The following is a 24,039-nucleotide window of genomic DNA, read 5'->3' as shown; positions in this document are numbered from 1 at the left end:
CATGACCAGATGAATATGTGCTATTTATCTCCAGTGGGAGGGCAGAGTTCCAGAGCGCTATGGCTGTATCCATGAGGTCACCACCTAGCTTTCTTTTTGAGAACACAGCTTGGACATTAACATTCCTGTCCTCTCTTTAAGCAGAGAACTACAGTATAACAACATACAAAACATACAAATCCGTTTATAGTCTGTACTAGTTATTAAAATGCAGTGGTGTTCAGAATAACTCACAATCATTTGTCTATTGTAAAGGACATTCATTCTGGCATGGAATCCCACGGCCTTATTTCTACTTTTTAGTTATGTTTGCATTACATAATCAACATACGTATTCCTTCGGTGCCAGTTTTATGTAACAGAAGGATATCAGAAGGGACAGAATTGGAGTTAGACACAGAGTGAGGAATAGATAGCAGTTGATAACTAGACAAATTGTTCTTTTTGGGGGGAGGGGGTGTTCCTGCTGGCTCTATTGGGAAACTGGGGCAGACTCCGCCCTCGGTCAGTCATTCCTCTGCCCAGTGATCAGCCTCACTGACACAGTGGAACTAGTGAGCCCACCAGGAGCCTATTAGTTTAACCAGGAAGGTCAAGGAAGTCGTAGCTATTAGAGTCCTTCCTGTTAATGTCTGTTATGATGGAGACAGTGAAGATCAGTAGTTTTTAATCGGTGGTTCCCCTGTTGGAGAAACAGCATATGCTGGTTAGGTATGTTTTGAAGCATGGCTGCTGGTTTGAGCTGACTTAAACAGGTCCTTAGCTGTTTATGAGCTGGTTTAAGATGGTCATATGCTGGTCCTCAACAACTAGTTCCTACTCAGGAACAGCTTAAACCAGCTGAGGACCAGCTCAAACCAACAACCATGCTTTAAAACATACCTAACCAGCATATGTTGTTGTTTTTTTTCAACAGGGAATACTGGTCCTGATAGGGTCACAAGCTGCAGGGAAAGATGCTAAATGTGAATGACAACCTGAATTGGTCGCTTAACCCGTTCTCATCCTTGAAAACCTTGATGCAAAATACGACAGTTCAGGCTATATGAAATACAGGTTGAGGAATAGTTCACCCCCAAAAATATTTAATTTACTGAAAATGTACTCACTCTTGGGCCATCCAAGATATGCATGAGTTTTTTCTTCATCAGAACAGATAGAAATTCATTACTTGTTCACCAGTGGATCCTCTGTAATGAATGGGTGCCATCAGAATGAGAGTTCAAAGACCTGATTTCATGATAATCCTCCAATAATCTGCATGACTATTTTCCATTAATTCATGTCTTGTGAAGTGAAAAACTGCATGTAGAAACATCACAAAGTCATTCTCACTGAATCAGAAGAGAAATATGCACAGACCAAGCACTGCATACAAGCAAAAACAGTCTTAACAAATATGTTGAGTTTTGATGTGAGAGGACAACAGGGGATGGACAGAGGATCCATTGGTGGACAATTTCTCCAGATCTCTTCCAATGAAGAAACAATCACATTAACATCTTGGCTGGCCTGAGAGTGAGTAAAATTTCAGCCAATTTAAATTTTTGGTGAACTATTCCTTTAACGGCATCTTTGTTTACTTTTGTGAAATAAAGAGCTTTGGTATTTTGTTGGGTTGCTACTTTTATATCCAAAGGAAAATAGTTTAGAACCAATTCTGAGAGTAAAGAAGATTGGGTTATGATGTTATTAAAATAATATGATAATATGGCTACATTTTCAGTGAGGAAGAAACACCACTTTGCTAGACCTATGTTAGAAAAACCATAATCTACATCACATTCTCAAACATATTTAAAACTCATAACAGACTTGGCGTTAAAGATAGAGGGAAGTAATAATAAAAGAGAAGTGAGGCAAGACTGATAAATTGTATAAAAGGGGTGAGATAATACAGAAAGGAAGAGGAGAGAGAAAATAAGGAGGAAAGAGAAACAGTAAAGGAGAAGATAGGAATAACAGCTAAGAAGCAGTTCTTTAAAACAGAAGAGAAGTGAAACCATACATCATAAACCAACATGATAGTCCTCACTATTCTTTAAACTGTGTATAATAATCTGTTGGATTGCAGTTTACACACCTAATTTGTTACACATAAAATGTTTGACTAGGGTGAACAGAGAGTCATTGGAAAGGATACTAAATATAGAAACACTGAAACTCAGAGCTTTATACAACACTGACAGACCCAGATTGAAGGGGTGGGGCAGTCTGTGAGTCAGCATCATGTGACTGCTGCTTCTTTGTGTGTGTGTGTGTGTGTGTGTGTGTGTGTGTGTGTGTGTGTGTGTGTGTGTGTGTGTGTGTGTGTGTGTGTGTGTGTGTGTTTTGCCCATGCCTACTCCTTGTGTAGGTGTGGGGCGGGACCGAAAGGAGTTCCCAAAGACAAGGTTTCCTTCAGGATTCTCTTGCCTTCAGGAAATGAAAGCACCAGGTCAGCTTCCAAGAAGTAATCCATAAACCATAATTCATAATACATCTTTTTGTATTTAGGACTTTGATTGTGCACATCTGATAAATATTTAACTATATGACATCACAGAGTATATAGCTCTCAAAGACATGTCTCAGGCTTTGAAACTAAAAGCCTTATGCATTGAACAACTGATAACTAGTGAATTTTCTTATTGAATATATTTACTTATAAAGTGATCTGCTGTTTTGAACATAAATGAGATTATAGATAGATAGATAGATAGATTTCTCTCTCTCTCTCTCTCTCTCTCTCTCTCTCTACCTGCCGTCCCTCCTCCAGTATTGTCAAACCCCAGACACAGACACAATGAGCGGCTAAATACTTCCTCAAACACGCCGCGCCGTTCATTCTGCTCTCCACTCGCACAGCAGCAGTGAGAACACCAGACGAATTACTGAAACCTCTCGGACTTTAAAGTTGGTAAGTTATGTGTTTGCAACTTTTTACTTTTAGTGCGCTTTGTGGGTGCTTATAAATACGCCCACCGAGAGCTTAGAAATGACAGACAATGTATAACATGAAACGTCCACGTTGTCTGGCAGCAACCAAAGGATTTCGTCTCATTTTTGATGTTTGTCTATCGGTGGCCGCGAGCATCCAGCGTCACATATCCAACAAATCCATATCTGATTCAGTGGAGACAATTCTAGACATTCGGTAACGAGAGATTAGCGACGGGTTTTTTTGAACAGGAAGTCGTTTCAATGTTTAATATCGTGTGTTCCCAAACATTCAAGCTCTGGAGAGGAAAAGAAACTTGATAAATAGTTTTTTTATTTGACTTTTTTTATTTGTTTTTTTATTTGCGCTGTCCAGATACGCGGAAGCAGCAGCTGTACTTTTCAACAGTGTTTCATAGAATGCGCTGCCATAGTTATGTAAACATATAGAGAGGGACTGTACACTGTCAGATGTACGCCGTTTTAACATGTTACGTACAGTAAAGTGTTGGCCTACTGTACGGTCTTGTTTTTCAAGTTCTTTGAGATGGAGATAGAGATAGAAACTAACTAGTCTTAACGACAATATCTTATTCGCCTGACACGATAGGAAAAGTAATGGATAAAATAAACTGCTTCCTTAGTTAACGCTATGGCCAGCGCGTTATTCACTGGCGTTTTAGAGGCTAGAGGTAAACTATTTTTTGTCTACAGGGAGATCAGGCTCTCCTACACTAGTCAAACGCATTGGTAATAGCTTTAAGTATTTTTTCTAAATCAGGATTATCTGTTTTTTTTTCGGAAGCATTATCTGCCACCACAATGAGATAATATTTGACAATATTTACCAAAGCATTCAGTATGACTGCTGTTCCTGCACAATCTGTACATCCACCCTTGAAAACAAACAAAACATGGGGGATATCTGTAGGCCTCGATGTGTGAGATTTGTAGCCGAGTGGTGGTCATGGTTTGTCAGGCTATTTTTTTTTACAAAATGTATTAAAAAAATTGAATATTTGCATTAAAGGATTAGTTCACTTCCAGAATGAAAATGTCTTGATAATTTACTCATCCCTATGTTATCCATTTCTTTAGTTGTAAAGAAATGAAGGTTTTTGGGGAAAACATTCCAGGAGTTTCCTCTATATAATGGACTTCAATGGGAACCAATGGGAAGGTCCAAATTGCATTTCAGTGTGGCTTCAAAGGGCTCTACACGATCCCAGGCGAGGAATTAGTGTCTTATCTAGCGAAACGATTGGTCATTTTCTTAAAAAAATTAAAATGTATTTACTTTTTAACTACTCGACTTCACGCATTACGTAATCATGTTGGAAAGCTCACACATGATGTAGGCGGAACCACTGATCCAGCGTTTACAAAACTAACATGCAAAAAAGTCAAATGCCCTTTACAAAACAAGTTAAAACAAAGATGTCAGATGATTGGGAAGTTGGAGGAGAAAATGAGATGGAGTTTTTCGCCCTACCCTAACTTTTTGGACTGGAGTACACAGACGAACAGCTAACCAGTGTTACGTTTTCAATACGATAACATCATGCGTTAATTTGCGGATGCGCATTGTGGAGCTAGTGCAAGATGCACATTTGTGGTTAAAAACTATATACATTTCTATTTGATATATTTAGAAAATGACTGATCGTTTCACTAGACAAGACCCTTATTCCTTGGCTGGGATCATGTAGAGCCCTTTGAAGCTGCACTGAAATGCAATTTGGCTTTTCAACCCATTGGTTCCCATTAAAGTCCATTTTATGGAGAAATATTCTGGAATGTTTTCCTCAAAAACCTTGATTTCTTTCCGAAATTGTCACACTCATGGTCTTCGGTCAAAAATTACCGACCATCAGAAATTTAAGAATTCAGAACATTTGTATGTCTACAATCTACAAATCCCCCTAAATGCAGAAACAATTGCACAGCAAAGACGAGGTGAAACTCTAAATCATCTACAGTGCAAAATCAACACACCGACTCACACACATGTGGACACACTTGTACACACATATACACACCTATAAACTCATGTGACTGTAACACTGCAACTTTGTAAAATAAAATGAATAATTTGACTAAAATTCAGTAAAAAATGCCTTAATATACATTTAAATCCACAACCTAATAAAAGTAAACAATTATGTATAAAAACAACTAGGGAATTCCCAAGCCTCTCTATAGAGTCCTATACGGGAATCTGGTGGTAACACCATGAAATTACAGGTTATTCTTTTTTTGCTCTCATCAGGTGATATTCTGCCTTCAAAAATTGGATTTTAAAGGCCTAATCTCTATTTTAATCTGAAATACTGCATTAATTAAAAAATAATTAAAAAAGTTTTTTTTTTACTATTTTCAATGGGAAAAATTTATCATAATTATTGCATAAATATTAATTAGTACCATGAAATTCTCTCAAAATACAAAAGAAAAAAATATTATTGACTAAAAATATATTAGATTGATTGAAAAAAAAATAGTGACATTTCAGGTGTCTGGTCACTTTTGTCCGTGAAGACCATGAGTGTGACTCTCAAATGAGGAGCGCACAAAGTTAAGTATACTCAGTATGCAAATAACATTTGCAAGCAGTTGAATACTTCTGCACTTCTCTCCTCTTTTTTTTTTTTAGCTATTTCATTCTTACATTTAGGCATGCACCAAAGTTGACACAGACAACAATTATTGTTTTTATATTATGGCCAAAAACTGGTATGATGGCGATATTAAACTAGCTTTATTAGTTTTGTGTCTGGTGTTGACACAGCTGTAGGTTGTGTATGGTTGCCAAGGAATACCACAACTTGGTGCATTAATATAGATTTCAACTAATGTGAACTATTTTAAAATATGAAGCATCCATTCATATTTATAGTTTTGTTTTACATCAAGTTTTGTGAAGTGCTTTTTACACTATACTTAAAGTTCATCTGTTATTAATGCCCATACAATTTGTTTTGCATTCATCAAACTGCAAATATGAAAAAAGAGAAAGTTGAAGAGTAAGAAGAGGAATGCCCTTTTGTTTAAAATTTATGTAAAACATTTTTGTATATAAAGTTTGTACTGCATATAAAACATTGTGAACCAGTTTTTCCAGAAGCAACTTCAGACCAATTCTGGTACAGTCAGAGATATATTGTGCATCCCTACTTGAAATGCATTTAAACTGAGCTTCTCTTTTTTGACTGGGTACAGTGCATTGCACCATTTTCTTACCAACCACAGACCTAATTGTTTTTAATCTTTCCTTTTCAAGCACGCATGCACAAGCCACCATATTGCACCATTTTTTCTTTCCTCTTTCACACATTCTCACTGGGTGTTTTGTTCTTGACATTAACCAGAAACAGCAGTAGTTTGTCTCTTTTGTTTCATTGTATAATGAATGATTGTATGTCATCAGTCTCTACTGTATGTCCACTACCTGTACAGTGAACCGAATCAACACATTGTTCTCAGCCGGAAGGCACATGTTAGTAAAGGTCTTAATCAACAGCATGCACCTCCTCTAAATTATTTATCTACCAAACTTCAGGGGAGAAGAAAGTAGCGACGATGGTGCACCCGTCACAATGTCTGTCAACATTAGTGTTGTTTCCGTAAACACACAAACACCATTAGATGTGTTCAAACCTATCATCAGCTTTGTTTAGAGTTTTTTCCATTATAGTGCCACTGGCAAACACAAATACAGCAGAAAACTGTTTTGTAAAGAGTTCAACACCTGACAGTATTGTTTGTGTTTTGTACATTTTGAATGTCATTACTCATTTTGTCTTGTATCATTTTTGAACACGCAGCAACAGCGAAGATCTGTTGCATACTTTTATGGTAGTGCACACACAGGCTGCTCTCTGTTGATCTTGGATTAATAAAGCTTTTGTGAAGTGTGCGGAAGGCAGAAATGAACACCACTCTTTTTGCACAGACAGACAGGCAAGCTCTGCTTCACCTTTAGGTCAATATACCAACATACAGACAAGTATTTGTGCCCAATATTTTTGTCCAAAACACTGCCGTGAGTGGATTCGAGTCCTAATATCACACACACACACAGATTTGTTAGCACAGTAAGCCCTGTTTCAGAGAGGAATTGGCTTTTCCACACTAACCTTGACCAACCATTGTGTGCTTTTGTGTGTGTGTGTGTGTGTGTGTGTGTGTGTGTGTGTGTGTGTGTGTGTGTATGTATTTGTTATAGGCAAGAGCAAAGAGAAAGACAGAAGCATAGGGTCTCTTGTTTCTTAGCCTAAGGGAAGAGCGGGGTGAGAAATCAATGCTACAATAAAACTAATGTCACATGGCACTCAGCACCCATCTGACCTTGAAGCCACTAATCTCTCGCTCTCCATGTTACTCTCCCGCTCTTTGTCACTCTCTCTTCACACAAATGCTTCCTTGATGCATGTTATTTTAACCCAGTAGCCCTATGACATCTGTAGAGAAGAAATGGTTTTGCTCGGTGTTATGCAACAGACACACAATGACATTATTCTTGTATTCACTGATCGGTAACTGATTAAACTCCCCTCCAGACATTTACATTTCATTCTAGATCTTGTGCGCTAAAACGAGGAATGCTAATTTTTATTTGTATTTGCTCAAAAGACCAGTTTTTCCAGTTTTAACATGACAAACAGTGCCCTAGATTTTCACTTAATGAAAATGAACACTATTTTTTTTTTAAATGAATGTTCCTTGTTTTATTGTGGATGATTTGTCTTAAATCAAGGTAACATAATCTTTCTCTGAAATGTCATTCCACTGATGTTAATAATTTTATCCAATAGCAAAACAAACAAACAAAAAAAACACTTGCATTCAGATCTGGCTTTATTCTGGTATGTAAGATTTATTTTTCACATTCTTACACTGATTAGATGGATAAGATAAAGAGATGTCCTTTTTTACTTGCTGAATGTGAATTGTTTTTTTTTTACTTTGTGTGTATACGGTAATTCCATGAATGCATGTGCTTTCCCAAGTGTCATTACAGTGAAATGCAACTGCACCATCCGGACTAACAGGTTCCCTGGTGTTCTCTGAATCATGGCTGTCCTCTTATAAATTTACAGGTTCTATGCACCATGTTCACATTCTTTCTAAAATTTCTCAGCACTAAACCCCTGCATCACCAGTATCATTTTCTGGCCTAACCTGTTTATTTGTTTTGTTCTGTTCTTAAAGTGACAGTCTACCCTTTTTCATGCATACGAGTTGCAGTAGATCCACTGCAAGATCTTTCATTACTATGGAGACCAGTAATGAAAGATCTTGCAGTGCAAAGCAGTTTCTAATTCTACAACAGTGTCTTTTTTTTAGAAAAAGCAGCTGTGTTATCTATCATAAGTACACACGGCATTCTTTAGAATATAATATATAGATGTCTTCAAACCTTTGTTAGTTAAAATAATTCAACTGCTTTGTTTTTTGGTTTTTTGAGTCTTTCTTACCAACAAATCTTCCAGTGATCTAAGATATAAGTTATATCTTACTTTAATGCTACGTTTATACTTCAGTTTTTATAATGAGATCTGAAATCTGAAATATATGTGCATGTTCCAGCCCAGTATTGTGCGAGAACAGTTTGGAGACTGTGTAGGAAGTTCAGAAAAAAGGCGAGAGGAGCAGCTTTCTGGTGCAGCATAGTGAACAGAGTGAGTCTTTTGTACAAGGCTGGCACTACGCACTGTAATTCTCACCAATTACTTGAACACAAACACCAGCACACAGAGAGAGGTCTCCAGAACACAGCCTGTGTGAGCTGAGACTAATATCACACAGAAATAAAACCAGTGAAAGGGCGAAAACAACAGCTGGGGAAAATGTACATAATTCATGTTTTCAATCAATATGGATTTTTAAGCAGTGAAATCAGTGAATGATAAAACTCATACAAGTGAAATCAGTTAATGTGCTTGTAGCTTGTAGTCAGTTGAAAGCCCAATACCTTTGTCTCAATGAATACATAAACGTGAAGTTGTATAAGTTTAATGTGTGTGAGAGAAATAAATAAAAAAAGATAAGTGTAACTTTGGATTAATATGTATTTTCATTCAGATTTCCTGAACACTTCTCCCAGTGTGCTATTGGTTAACCAAACAGAAAGTCCCGTTCTAAAACTATGCCACTGGTTGAACCAGTGTTAATGGCTTTGTTTTGATTTAGCATGTTGGCTAACTTGAGTCCAAAAATGACATTCCTTTTCATAGTGTACATATTATAAAACAGTTTTTTTTAAAGTGTATTAGAACATAAATAAGCAATAATAAAGTGGAGCTCCTTTATTGTTCAATTTTGTCCATGAATTAGTAGGCTACACCAAACATTACCTAAAACAAGCGAACAAATAAATAAAGTGTGACCAAATTCTTAATTCATGGTCAAAATGATCTTGTATTTCCTCCCCCTGTATCTCATGTCCGTGGCTCTGTAACATCAACAGCACGAATGTCAATAACATAATGTCATCTGTGAGTTAGAACAGTTGCGTTGGTCTTAATTTTTGTGTGTTGTTAAAGATGAAGTGTTGCATTAAGTGTTAGTGAGGATCTGTCTGTTCCTCATTCTTCTACCTTAATCAGTCTACCTTTCATTTGTTTACCACAGAAGCATAGCTGTTACCAGTTTTAACATCATAAATGTAGTGCCATTACACACATTACCACATGTCTACATAGGCATACCAGAGGGATGTGTATTAATTAAGCAGCAGCCGGTCTGGGTGTGAGGGAGGTGACCTCTCTTGAAAGATTAATGGGGTGTAGAGGGAACTGAGGCTACGGAAAAGACACACACACACACACACACACACACACTGTCTGTTGAGATGGATACACTTATTCGTTTCATATTATAATTTCATGACTTAAAGCAAACTTAAAGCATGATTTGCAGATGGAGTAATAAATGCACTAGCCTACATTAGTAAGGCTGTCAGTCATGTAGTTGAATAGCTTTAACAGTCTGGATTTTTAGTAAGCACATTGAACTTCCAGTATGCTGCTCAATGCTTTCTTTCTTTCTTTCCTCCCCCTTTACTTTTTCCTCATTTTCTCTCCCCTCCCTTGCTGCATGGGCTAATTTTTTCCACTCTCTCCAGGGACACATTTTTTCTGTAGTCATATGCATTTGAGTCTAAGAGGTTTATGTTTGACTGAGTAAATGTTTCATTAGTTGATATTAATGCTTTTTTGTCATATTATGTGTGTGTAGTCCCAGAATATTCTTAAAGTTTCTCTCTCTCTATTATATATGTACATGTTTGAATATACAAAATAATACATTGAATTTAATATACCGTGTAGAATAGAGAAGATAAAACAAATATATCACCAGATTTTTTTCCTTTTGTATTTTAAACTGGTTCTTATTATCTCAGTTTACCATTTTATGATGATATAATTCATGTATTCATGCATTATGTATTATGTCAGTTGTGGAGCAAGGCTCTGTCACAACATTTAGCAGTGATCTCAATCTACTCTGTATCAGTATTTAATACTGTGTTTGGAACTGATTTAATTCAAAACCATTTTTAGGACATTTTAGGGCATTCGGTTTCTAAGCTTTGGAACAACAAGTGTTTGAGAGCATGATATTGTAACTATAGGTTTTCCCAATGAAACCTTCTGTATTTTGGGTTGTGGCTTAATGTATTCTTTATTGAATTGCCCTTATATAATGAGCTCTGTCATTCTGGGATTACATACACAGACTTAGTTTCTGATTGCCTGCTCTACCAATGTAAACAAGTTATTATCACTAATCTGAGTGGTTTAAACACTTTTTCAGTGTTAAAGCACTTAATATGGAGCTATAGCATGAATAATCAATTTGTACGTTAATTTCCCTGAGAAGTGTGAACACTGTGGCTCTATGGTGCTTTCAATACCTTGATCCGTCTGTTTGAGGATTGCCCGACAACAGAAACCCGGATTCAGCCAATGGTTTGAGTTTGGGGCAGAGCTATTTGTTTGTCTGACCAATGACAGATGAGTGGGTCAGGAAACCTGTTTGATAACAAACTATAAGTACAAGTTTAAAAGTTTGTCTCAGCTAATGGCTTTCCTTTAATTAATATTGTGACAGATTCACTGTATACAAACAGTTTGTTTTTCATTCACTTCATTTTCCGTTGTGTTCAGTGTGTGTGCAGTGTGTATCTGAACTCTTAATCCCAGCGATTAAACTGTGAAACCAAGTAAAGGTCTGCAGCTGGCCAGTTGTGCCCCAGAATCCTGTCAAAGCTCTGTGAGCTATTGTGTTTGCACTGCAGTAATTCCAGCAGGAATCTGGTCCTACCTGAGGAGTGGAATTGGAAAATGACGTGCCTATGAAAAATAACACATTATTTCGCTTCTACTCTACCATTGTGCCTAATAGAAAAAATGAAATTAGCTGGTCCGCAGCAGTGAAAGTGATGTAAGCAGAACCATCAAAAGAGAGTAGATTTCACACAGTTTTGCAAGTGTTGGCTTTTCACAACAGGAAGTTGAAGCAATAATCTTGAGAGTTTTATGAACCGTTCTTAAAAAATGTAAAACATTGTATACACTACCATTCAGCTTCGCCATCACAGAAAATAAATTACATACGTCATTTTAGATTTTATTAATATTTAACAATATTACTATTCTTACTATATTTGTGGTCAAATAAATGCAACCTTGTTGAGCATAAGAGACTATTTTCAAAAATGTAACTTTTTTCCCCGTACAGCTTTTTTGAGGTTTTGTGTAAAATCCAAAATATTCAGTCATTTTGAGTCCAGTAAATGTCTGTTTTTATTTTTTGATTTTATTCTAGATATTTTCATTACAAATTCTCAGCATTTCAATATGATAACATATGCATACATTTCATAATTTCTCGACTGTATATCAGATAGTATGAACTTTTCACTCTGTATAGCCCACATCCCTTTCATTCTCACAGATCTCTACATCACATTTTCCTCATCTTTTAAAAAATACTGCATTATATTTCTCTGCCTATCACTGAGTATCTGTTTTATCAAAGCAAGTGATGTTTCTGCTGTTTATGAGGTGGAAAAAATAAACATTTTCTCTGATAGAGAGATGTCTGCCGACCTCCAGAAAGCTATGAACTTCATCGATTTTTTCTTTTGTATGTAAGCAGAGTGATCTCTCACCATGGCTCCGTTCCTGCGGATTGCCTTCAATGAGTTTCAACTGGGAGACCTTCCCCCTATGACAGAGCAACCATTCTGTGCCATCAAGATGAAGGAATCACTCAGCACAGGTCAGTGAGGCTTTTAAACAGAGTGTAATGCTTGCTGCAAGGTAAAGTTCAGTGCAATGCCATAGAATTTGGCTTAAACAGGGAAATTTAGGATTAAATTAAAATATCATTAGCATTTATTCCTCTCTTTGTCCACCCAGAGCGGGGGAAGACACTGGTCCAGAGGAAGCCCACTATGTACCCTGCATGGAAATCCCCATTTGACGCACACATCTATGAGGGCCGTGTCATACAGGTGGTCCTGATGAAAACGGCAGAGGAGGCTTTGTCAGAGGCCACAGTTGGGGTCTCTGTCATTGCCGAGCGCTGCAAAAAAGGAAACGGTCGTGCCGAGTTTTGGGTCGACCTGCAGCCTTCTGGGAAGGTGATGATGTCTGTCCAGTTCTTCGTAGAGGATACAGACCTAGGTGGGTACATGTAAGCATATACTGTACCCTTCAAAAGTTTTTTGGGGTTAGTTTAAGGTTTTTGAAAGAAGTCTCATTCGAAGTTTATTTGATCAAAAATACAGTAAAAACAATTTTTTAAATATTATTACAATTTTAAAATAACTGTTTTCTATTTGAAAATATTTTCAAATGTAATTTATTCCCGTATTGAGACACATTTACATTTTCAGCGGACATTACTCCAGGCTTCAGCATCAAATGATCCTTCATAAATAATATAAAATAGAAATCTTTTACATATTTATAACTATGTTTTACAGTCACTTTCAGTCAATTGAATGGATCCTTGCTGAATAAAATTATTTATTATTTTCTTAATGAACATAAACTATTGAAAAGTAGTAACGATGGTATTTTTCTCAAACCTTTTTTAGATGACTAGATGAATAGAGAACTTTTATTGAATCAAATTCTGCCCTGATTAACAAAAAGTAATATTTTTAAAACATTCATTTAAATCTATGGAAGGCCTATTCCTATAAGCAGTGTTTACTCTCTACTTCGCTTTGTTCCACTCTGGTTTTCCCCTGTTTCTTTAAAATCAGTTTTCTCTTTTTTTCCATTATCTCACCACCCTCAGATAGCAGCTTAGTCCTGTCAGCTGGTATCTGTCCTGTCTTTGCTTACTCACGCATCTTACTCATATTTTCATGCTGGTCCTCTTTCTGGCATCTCATTATATATTTTTTCATATTATAGCAAATTTGCTTTTTGTATTTCACTGTGTACTACCAGTTTACTGTATGAATGTTTATTGTCAAGACTTTGAACTCAACAATAACTGGAGTCAAATATTGTGACACTCTGTGGTAACACACAGAGGAAAAACACATCAATCTCAACCCATGAGAGTTTAGTTTAGTTTTGATCCTTCTCTCTAACTCTTGGCAGGAAATGAGTTGATAGTGATCTATAAAAATGCTGATGGAACCATAAACAGAAAAGTCATTATGCACCGCATAAATATGTTTAGTATCTTAAAGTCAATGTTTAGGCATAAGGTACTAATAAATATCTTATTTAGGCATATTTAGTCCAGCAATGAAAACTCTGACAATATTGAATTTGGGTGAAGTATTATATAGCAATGCAATTTAATATTAATGTGCAAGGAAAGTTAGTGACTAGAAATAAACTGTCTATTTCAAATGACCCTGTTTTGACCTACTTTACAGATTCAAAGTCCTCAATGACTGGGAAAGAGGACGACGGCGTCCTCACAATAAACAGAAGGAGAGGAGCCATCAAACAGGCCAAAGTTCACTTTATCAAGAACCATGAGTTCACAGCCACCTTCTTCAAACAGCCAACATTCTGCTCGGTCTGCAGGGAGTTTGTGTGGTTAGTATATAAATAAATTAATTAAAGAAACAAATGGAAGGAAATACGGATACACTTTTTTGCACAGTGATCTCCCCATGTCTAATAGCTTGTGTGCATGGTAACAGTAAAAACTCCCATTTCAAAAGCAGATTTTGTCTTTAGAAGAATTTTGAATTTTTTTTTTTGGTTGTGGGTGGTTACCAGGGCTTTGCTAGTCATTTTTGGGGCGATTCTAGATCAGAAGAGCCCAAGTCTCATTATATTATACATGACATTATTGAGTGGTCCCTAGGTATGACTTAGATCCTTGCACATATGTTTCTTGCACATCTTTCACATTTAAAAAACCACAATTAAAAAATGATGTGTTTTTTAGAGGTATCATTTCCATAGCAAAACAATACAGGAAAAGTTAGAATGCCTAATACTTGGTTCATCACTATCAGAAATCTGAAATTATTCAAAATTGCTTCTCACGTAGGCATAACTGAAAGCAATTTTAAGCAGCCAGAAGAGCGTGTCAGCAATAATCTTAGTGTGTGTGTGTGTGTGTTGTGTGTGTGTGTGTGTGTGTGTGTGTGTGTGTGTGTGTGAGTGTGTGTGTGTGTGTGTGTGTGTGTGGGTGTGATTCAAAGTCGTAGTATTGGATAGCATCTGTGTTTGTGCGCGCAAGAGCACTCGGACTTTCCTCTGATATTTCAGCCGTCTCAGCAGAGTCCCTTGGGCTGTCTCTTTCCTGTTCAGTGCGAGACAGCTTGTTATGCCTTAGTGCTTTGTTCACGCTGTGTACAGTATATAAATGTATATATATTGGAGAGAGTCAGTGCTCCAGATTCTCCCTAATAAGAGCTTTAAATGTATGCCATTTGTGTACTAACAGTCCTTTATCACCCGCTGTGTATAAATATCAATACTCCAACACACTCTTTTTGCATTCCAGGGGTCTCAACAAGCAGGGCTACAAATGTAGGCGTAAGTATCTTCACAGCTTTTGTAGAAACTCCCATTTGGTTCTCAGTAAGGACACACATTATACATGTTAGTCGATTTGTTCCTTGAACAACAGATTAGTAATTTAATGTTACATTTTGACCAGTTTTTTTTACTATGTGGCACATAAATGATCCTCCTATGGAATTAACATAATGGACTCTTTTTAAATCTGTATGTTTTCTGTTTATTTACTATTAAATTAATTCAAAGGTAATTTCCACACGTTAAACCTCACTGCTCTCTTGCTCTTTTCCAGAATGCAATGCAGCCATTCACAAGAAGTGCATTGATAAGATAATTGGGAGATGCACAGGAACAGCAACCAACAGTCGAGATACAGTGGTAAGCATTAGTGTTCTGACACAGAAGCACACTTGATCAGCAAGGGGTCCGTGACCATGAGAGGGTCCAGAGCAGTCCCCTCGGGAGGCCTCCAATTTTTATAGGATCTAAAAGCAATTTTTTATAAAGAAACAAAACTTTTACTTTTATATTTATAATATTAGGTTATTTTATTTAATATACAGTATATTGTGTATATAATGTATCATGGTTTCCACAAAAATATTAAGACAATATCACAATAATAACATGAATTGATACTGATAATAATAAAACATGTTTCTTGAGCACCAAATCAGAATATAATATCAAAATCAGAATAATTTCTGCAGTGACAATGAAGTCTGGAGTAATGGCTGCTGAAAAAGTCTATATATGTCCATATATATATATATATATATATATATATGATGTAACATTTTGGAATATTGCTATTTTAAATAAGTATTATAATATATGATTATGTTATGACTTGCACTCTAAATATCATAACACAGTTTTCTCTCTGATGCCAGCCTTAACTGTTTTGGACGTTTAACAAGGACTTTTTGAAGAAAGAAACATTCACTTACAGTTCCAAAGGGCTGGTCCTTCTGTTTCCAATACCAATAGCAAACTGAGCAAGGATCAGAGTCTGTCAGTGATCAATAGAAGGCCAAGACACTGTAAAAGTAGAGCAGTCGTGTCAAAATATATCATGGTAACTAAACTAAACGAAGGCCATTTTAGCTTACATCCAACATCCAACGTCAATGCTCAACATCTTGGCATGGAGAGACTATCAAAAGTTGTTTAGCAGTTCTTTGGTCGAGTCTCTGATGCGCAGTGGGCAGCTCTGGGGTCCATCAGGCTAGGAAGGACCTCTGTTTGAAAGTGCAGCATAAAGCATTATGGTGCTGACGGTCTGTTTGTACATCTGCAGTTTCAGAAGGAGCGCTTCAAGATTGACATGCCACATCGCTTCAAGACCAATAACTACATGAGCCCGACCTTCTGTGACCACTGTGGGAGTCTGCTGTGGGGAATGGTCAAACAAGGCCTCAAGTGTGAAGGTAAGGAAGACGTTTATTGATTGTCGTCTTTCATCTGTTTTCCCTTTCTTTCTCAATGGCTTTTTGTTTCTTCGCGGTCTCTTTCTCTGTCAATATCTAATGCAATTAAGACTCTCTGTTCAGAATGTTGTATGAACATTCATCATAAATGCCAGACCAAAGTTGCCAACCTCTGTGGAATCAATCAGAAGCTCCTGGCCGAGGCTTTGACTCAAGTTAGCCTGGTAAGTGATTCAACCAATCAACTTTGACTTTTTTTCAAGACATTTGAAGTAACAATTTGTTTTTATAAACCTAAAAGATGACATTATTTTGGGGTTTTCATGGGTTCATATCAAGCATTCTGCTGTTCTCTACATCAGTACATAACAAAATCTAAAGTGCATACTGTTTCATTCATTGTGTTTAGAAATCTTCCACAAAGCGTCCAGATCCCCCTCTCTCGGAAATTGGAATCTATCAAGCCGTAGATAAAAACATGCCAGTGGACCCTAGTGGTGAGTCTGCAGTACTGCATATTTCCTGTTGCATTATTGCTTCCCTTAGCTTTGGCACTTTATATTAGCTCAGCTTTGATTTTTTTATTTGAAAATAAATTGGCCCCAAACTATTTCACACTTAAAACTTTCATAAATGCAATTTAATTAGATACAAAATATCAAACAAAGTGAAATCTAAAAAGAAATAGTTTTTCTCACTTGTCACTTTTGAGCCATTTTTGCTGCTGGTGTTACTGCGAGTTTTATTGGCTGTATGAAATCACTTCCCCTCAAATTCACCTTTTGTGGCCTCTAATGAAAATATAAAGAAAAGGATCTTGTTTCAGTGCTATTTTTGTATCTTTGAGATACTTGCGTAGTTTTTATACATATTTTGAAAAGAGTTTTAATTTTTTTTATTTTCTGTTTTCATTTTCATTTTAGTAATTTTGTGGTGTTTTGTCATTTTTTCTTTATATATATATATATATATATATATATATATATATATATATATATATATATATATATATATATACACACACACACACACACACACACACATATATATATATATATATATATATATATATATATATATATATATATATATATATATATATAAATGACGTTAAATCAAAATATTATTTTATTTCAATCAACAATTATTTTATTAAAGATAAAATAAATGTTTTAGTTTTATTTAGCTATTATAACCTTGTCTTGTGTTGATCAATGTGTGGGAACTGGTGTATATTTGTCTATATGTATATTTGGGTTTATAAATATTAGCGGAGGGCTCTCAGTATGGAAAACTGTGGGACAGTAGGACCCCTGCCTCTCCCGGGACCACCATCATGTCCCGCGTCTCCATGAGCAACTTTGTGTTCCACAAGGTACTAGGCAAAGGCAGCTTTGGAAAGGTAAGAAACACACAGCATACAGTTTTCTGTACTGTATTATAATGAAGTCCGGTCTTTAAGCAGTACCCATTTTCAATCAGGTGATGCTCGCTGAGCTCAAAGGAAGGGGAGAATATTTTGCTATAAAGGCCCTGAAGAAGGATGTGGTGCTTATGGACGATGACGTGGAGTGCACAATGGTGGAAAAAAGAGTGTTAGCATTAGCTTGGGAAAACCCTTTCCTCACACACCTCTACTGCACCTTTCAGTCGAAGGTGAGCGTAATTCCAAATAATAACATGTTACACTTACACTGCCATTCAGCAAGGACTGAATAAAATTAAGAAAATAAGATGTTTAATGTTACAAAAGATTTCCATTTCAAATAAAAGCTCTTGTTTTCAACTTTCGAGTCATCAAAGAATTTTGAAAAAAAAAAAATTGTTAGGGTTTCCAATATGTCCCTAATATAGTTGAATAATATAGTTTGAATGATTATCTAGAAGACTGCATTAAATATGTCTAAAAAAAAAAAAAGTATTATATTTTTTATTTATTACTTTAGTGTTGCTAAAAGTTGAAATGAATTTGAGTTATGAATATGGAATGTGGTTATGAAAAAAAGGAAATCTCTTACTGTCAAATGACGCAAATCGATGGATGGTTAGAGCAAAGCAAGTGCAGAAACAAAGCTTTGTTATCATTTCCATAATGTATGCTGAAGAACTCGTTTCCCCCGTTACACATGCTAAGTTTCCGTGACTGTCGGGATTCAATCAACACGTCAGCTTGCTCGGCATGTGTGAGGGTCAGTGGGTTGGACATCAAACATTACGAGAGGGACATGGAATGCTGTAAACACAAAATAACAGGTTCTGAAGCAGTCTGGAAATGTATCGAAGGGAATAGCACTAAATACTATGTGAAATTGCCTTGCCTGCAGCTTTGATTTTCCTTGTTTGGCAGGCTCACAATAAATATCTAACCAAGATCATTTGTTTTAAAATGATATGTTGTGGTCATTCTTTCCAGTAAAATATATTGTCACAATCCACAATCTCTCAATAATGATGATGATCTGTGTGTTTCCCAATAGGAGCACTTATTCTTTGTGATGGAGTATCTGAATGGAGGAGATCTGATGTTCCACATTCAGGATAAGGGCCGTTTTGATTTGTACAGAGCCACGTGAGTGACATCCGTTATAAATAAATGACCTTAAAACTGTTAAACAATTGCTGTAGCATATCTATACCGTTCATCTTCCATAATCAAGAAATAATGTTTTTTGTAAATGTTTTGGTCAAAACTGCTTCCTGTCACAGGTTTTATGCTGCTGAAATCATCTGTGGACTACAGTACCTCCATTCTAAAGGAATTATATACAGGTAAATACATTGTATAATTGTGACCCTGAACCACAAAATCAGTCTGAAGTCGCTGGGGTATATTTGAAGCAATAGACAAAAATACATTGTATGGGTCAAAATTATAGATTTTTCTTTTATATCAAAAATCATTAGGATAATAAATAAAGATTATATTCAAAGAAGATATTTTGTAAATTTCCTCCCATAAATATATTAAAACTGAATTTTTGATGATTAATATGCACTGCTAAGAACTTCATCTGGACAACTTTAAAGGCGATTTTCTATTTGCACCCTCAGATTCCAGATCTTGGATACATTTTTAAAAATATATCCTATGACTGGTTTTGTGGTCCAGGGTCACAATTTTTTTTCTCTAGTGTATTCTTTTGTCTGTGTGAGAGATTTTGTATTTAATAGTTTTATTATTTTTAATTAAATAGTATTCTTAAATAGTATTCTAGTAATGAATAACTTTCTATTCATTAAGGAATCCTGAAAAACTTTATCACAATTTACAAAATACTTTTAAGTAGCACAACTATTGTTTTACATTGATAATAATAAGAAATGTATCTTAAGCACCACATCAACACATTAGAATGGTTTATGACAGATCATGTGAATGAAGACTAGAGTAATGACTGCTGAAAAATCAGCTTTGCCATCACAGGGTTAAATTATATTTTAAAATACATTTTATTACAATATATTATAATTATATTTTACAATATTACTGTTTTCAAGTACAAGTAATTTAGCCATACAATGAAAATTACCGAACAAAAATGGGCCATAGAAGACCATATGAATAACATTTCTCAGATGGACCTCATGCCTGTTTTTCTGTCTAATCAGAGATTTAAAGCTGGACAATGTGATGCTGGACAGTTATGGACATATTAAGATTGCAGACTTTGGGATGTGCAAAGAGAACATGCTTGGAGAAAACAGAGCAACCACGTTCTGTGGCACACCCGATTATATAGCTCCTGAGATCCTGCTGGGACAGAAATACAGTTTCTCTGTGGACTGGTGGTCGTTCGGCGTGCTGCTCTTCGAGATGCTGATCGGCCAGTCGCCGTTCCAGGGCGATGATGAGGATGAGCTGTTCGAGTCGATCCGCATGGATGTACCTCACTACCCACGGTGGATTACCAAAGAGGCCAAAGACCTGCTAGAGAAAGTGAGTCTGACCCACTGGTTTATCTTGAGGAACGCCGTCAGCACCGATGCTTTATGGACTCATTTATTTGTACTGGCCCGCCACCCTTCCAGGAAATATATGTTGTCAATTAAAATCTGTGTCTTCTACATTTTCACAGTTATTTGAGCGGGATCCAACTCGACGGCTTGGTGTTGTGGGAAATATCCGCGGACATGCCTTCTTCAAGACAATTAATTGGCCTGCTCTGGAGAAACGAGAGGTGTCACCCCCATTCAAGCCAAAAGTGGTACGATTCTGATTTGAATGGATTTACTATTAAAAATGGCTTTCCTTCGTTAATATTTAGCTACATTAAAATAAAATGTAAATAACGGATGAAAAATTTTAAACGCCTGCTTGGCTGAAATAAAAATAAATAAATGCTTAATAGAAATAGAAAAAGATTACAAGCTTAAACTAAATTTTGAAAATAAATGCAAATTCAAAATATTAATATGTACTATAGTAGTATAGAAATAAGACTGAATTAACTCTGCTATGAGTGGTGTTAAGAGAGGTTTCACCTTCATGCATTCATCTTATAGTTGAATCTGATTCATTGCATCATTCAAAGTAATGCAATATGAAGGTAAATAATAAAAAAGTGAGATCTGTTTGTGTTTTATAGCTTATCGCTGTACTCTGAAACAAAAGGTAGTAGCAAAATATCTGTCATAAATGTTTGGCTAGTGTAGCGTTCATGGTTGAAAACTTGTGAAGAAGTTAATGATTAACCCATAACCTTTGCCTTATGTGTGCTCTAATGATGACGTTACAATAACAGGAAATGTCTTTTAAAGAGGCTGTATCATGAGCAATCAAGTTTTCCTCACTGTTGAGATAAGAGTTGGATTTACAATGGAAAAAATACTGTAACTTTCAGAAAACAAAACCTCCTCCCCAGTCCATGTGGACAATTTATTCAGTCAGTTACTGACGTCAGACTGATGAATAGTATACTGTATGTCATCAGTGCTTATTTGGTATTCAGAAACTTGACCCGCCCTGTCATGGTATGGTCCTATTATTCCTGCTATTATTTCTTCATACTAATATTAGTATTCCTAAACTGCTGAAGAATTAATTATTAAAGTCAAATGAGGGGAAATCTTACAAACATTGGTGTTTGATGGTGTGTATGATGATCAGTAGAAATGTTTTTTGAAGACCAAAATCAGCATATCAGAATGATTCTTGAAGATTTCTTTATTTTTATGCATTTTTAGTCCTACCAAGCTCTGTGTTAAGAGTTCTTAGTGTCTTTTGTTTATTCTGCTCATGTGAAAAAACACTACAGACACTGCAATCTTGCAGTTTGATCACCCACGTCACACCAGACAAAAAATGAAGTAGGATATGACCCCTTTAACAGTCTTGAAAGTGACTTCAGGATTATTTTCTGACATCTCTCTTCCTCAACTTGCAGAAATCCCCCAATGACTGTAGCAACTTTGACCGGGAGTTCCTCAGTGAGAAGCCCCGTCTCTCTCAAACTGACAAGAACCTGATAGACTCTATGGATCAGTCTACTTTTGCTGGTTTCTCTTTCATTAACCCCAAAATGGAGACCATTATGGAAAAATAAAACATTCTGACGTGGATAAATAAGACACTCTAAAGCTCCCTAACTCAAATCAGAAACAGTGTCCAGGAGCCAGGACTTCAACCAGTGTTACACTTGTTATACTGTCTGGATGGTCCAAATAGATGATGCTGTATTTATGTCTTCTTTAATCAAATGATCAAAACTTCCAATCAAAATGTATTTGATGATGTACTATATTTGTAATTGTAATATCCCTAACATAGATATATATACATTCATGTGATTTAAAAAAATAACCTGACTATCATCCACACAAACAGACAAGAAGGGATTCTAGAAACCCAAAAGAAATGGGACTGTATATTTTCGTCTGTTTAATATGCTGGGACTTTGCAATCTGATTGAATAGTGGCCTTCTTAACACTCTTGAATCCTTCTTGTTTGCCCTCATACAATATTTCATTGTTAAACATAGAATCTCATACTAAGGTTTGTTGTGGGATGATTTGGTGTTTATTTTATTTTTTATATATCTATACTTTCTTGTTGATCTGAAACAAATTTGACATTCTAATTTTTAACTTTAAGATGCTGATTTTGCCAGCATGAGCTGAGCATGCACAAAAATAGTGTTTTTTCCCCAACTATGGATCTATAAATAATGTAAGTCTTGTGTAGGTAAACCTAAAACCTCTGCAATATGAAAACCGAGAAATATCAATGTCCTGCTAGACATATTGTTTATATTGGATTACTTTTATGGTACTGTAATAAGTAGTATATTGGTACAGCATGTTGGTGGGTGGAGGATATACATCTAAGCATGTGAGAGTATAAATATATGAACTATTATTTAATGTAGCTATTTTAATAAAGTATGATACTGTATGTAATAATATATGTATATTGTTCTGAACTGTTGTTGTTACTGGAGGTAATAATTAGGATTTTTGATTTTTACACTGAATTTACTCAGAACTCAACACCATTAAAGGTTTCTTCAACTTAATTTTTTTTTTACTTTTGCCGTGTTTATTGCACCTTCATTCAACTAATCATAGTTTCTACAAAAAATAGCATACCACCACTGCCTTTAAAATTAACAACCTTAAAAATATATAAGATAAGATCCCATATTAATGTTTGTCTAGTTTACTTTGTTTTGAGCCATCATCATCGTCCGTCCATCACAGCCGCGTAAACTCATTTAAAAGCATTGAAACTACTGCCATCTAGCGGATGTGAGTTTAACCTGCACGTTCAGCCTCGCTCGACCTGAAGATCCTGGAGCCTTTCAGCAAATTCAGCTCCGCCGTTAAAATGCGTGACTAAATTTGACTTGATGTTGAAGGGTTCAAAACAGTTATTGGTGTATTTTACACAGAGGTGCCAACTATATATGAAAGTGCTTACTGTCTTGATTTCATATGAGCATTTTTACATGGCGGGTGTAAACAGTCACATGACCAGAGCTGTTTAATTTCAGTTTGTCTCTTTGAAAGATTATGTGTGGGTCAAAGCTAGATAAAAGAAAGCACGTGAAACATGTTAGTGTGCAGGTGTACCTATCATATATGATGCATATAATACTCCAAAGGTCTATAGTATTAAAATGGCAAAAAAGCAGGTTCACAATGCATGTAAACATGTCAGTGGTCACATGTTTGATCAGTGGAAAGCCAGTTTTGAATAAAATACTGATTGATCCACGTCATAAAACTAGATTCAAAAATAAAAAAACAAATGTGCATCTATTATTTGATTATCCCTTCCTTTTTGCCACAGTTTCCTGACAGAAATATTAAAGTAGCCTATATGCTATTTTTTTCTTTTCTTTCTGGTCTTACTCTGTATAGTTCCCAGTTATTGTTACCAGGAGTAAAACACATACTTTAATTTTTATTAACTTTAACTTTCATTAACTTTTTTTTTTAATGCAGTTTGTTTTGGGTCATTCATACTTAAAAAATAAATAAATGAACCCACTTCTGAAAAAAAAGTGATTCAATAAGTAAAAGATAACTATATAACATAATTTACAAAAAAAAAAGTGCATCCTGTTGCCAAAAGATTAGATAATAAGTGTGCAAACCAAGACTATCTAAAGGTTTTAAATAAAGTAAATAAGTAAAAAATACTTTTAGTTTCTGTTTCGTTTTCCAATAAGCC

The 24,039-nt window shown here is 35.8% G+C and overlaps 2 protein-coding genes across 5 annotated transcripts in view; one reads left to right on the top strand and one right to left on the bottom strand.

The window, feature by feature from the left end:
- Positions 1 to 24,039, bottom strand: part of LOC132119423 (uncharacterized) — a 233,911-nt gene that overhangs the window by 100,127 nt on the left and 109,745 nt on the right. The gene's annotated exons all lie outside the window — the stretch shown is intronic.
- LOC132119412 (protein kinase C delta type-like) lies at positions 2,739 to 22,133 on the top strand. Of its 2 annotated transcripts, none has more exons than XM_059529336.1 (16): positions 2,739 to 2,899; positions 12,082 to 12,207; positions 12,348 to 12,614; positions 13,832 to 13,997; positions 14,920 to 14,951; positions 15,229 to 15,314; positions 16,237 to 16,366; positions 16,490 to 16,590; positions 16,776 to 16,863; positions 17,638 to 17,768; positions 17,849 to 18,022; positions 18,844 to 18,935; positions 19,073 to 19,135; positions 19,976 to 20,303; positions 20,443 to 20,571; positions 21,751 to 22,133. In XM_059529336.1, exons 2-16 carry the CDS (start codon positions 12,099 to 12,101, stop codon positions 21,907 to 21,909), a joined length of 2,055 nt encoding a protein of 684 aa, XP_059385319.1. In that variant the 5' UTR covers positions 2,739 to 2,899; positions 12,082 to 12,098; the 3' UTR covers positions 21,910 to 22,133. The 2 variants fall into 2 exon arrangements, with proteins under 2 accessions (XP_059385319.1, XP_059385321.1); XM_059529338.1 differs by having other exon boundaries at positions 2,754 to 2,899; positions 12,085 to 12,207.

This window comes from Carassius carassius, chromosome 38 (genome assembly GCF_963082965.1).
Source record: "Carassius carassius chromosome 38, fCarCar2.1, whole genome shotgun sequence".
In the NCBI taxonomy this organism is placed as follows: Eukaryota; Metazoa; Chordata; class Actinopteri; order Cypriniformes; family Cyprinidae; genus Carassius; species Carassius carassius.
This window is presented reverse-complemented; position numbering and strand designations above follow the sequence as displayed.

Excerpts from the sequence above, each read along its gene's own strand:
- LOC132119412 (XM_059529336.1), top strand. The coding sequence starts at position 12,099 with ATGGCTCCGTTCCTGCGGATTGCCTTCAATGAGTTTCAACTGGGAGAC. Across the intron at positions 16,591-16,775 it reads CTTTGACTCAAGTTAGCCTG|AAATCTTCCACAAAGCGTCC; the intron begins GTAAGTGATTCA and ends CATTGTGTTTAG. Across the intron at positions 19,136-19,975 it reads TCTAAAGGAATTATATACAG|AGATTTAAAGCTGGACAATG; the intron begins GTAAATACATTG and ends CTGTCTAATCAG.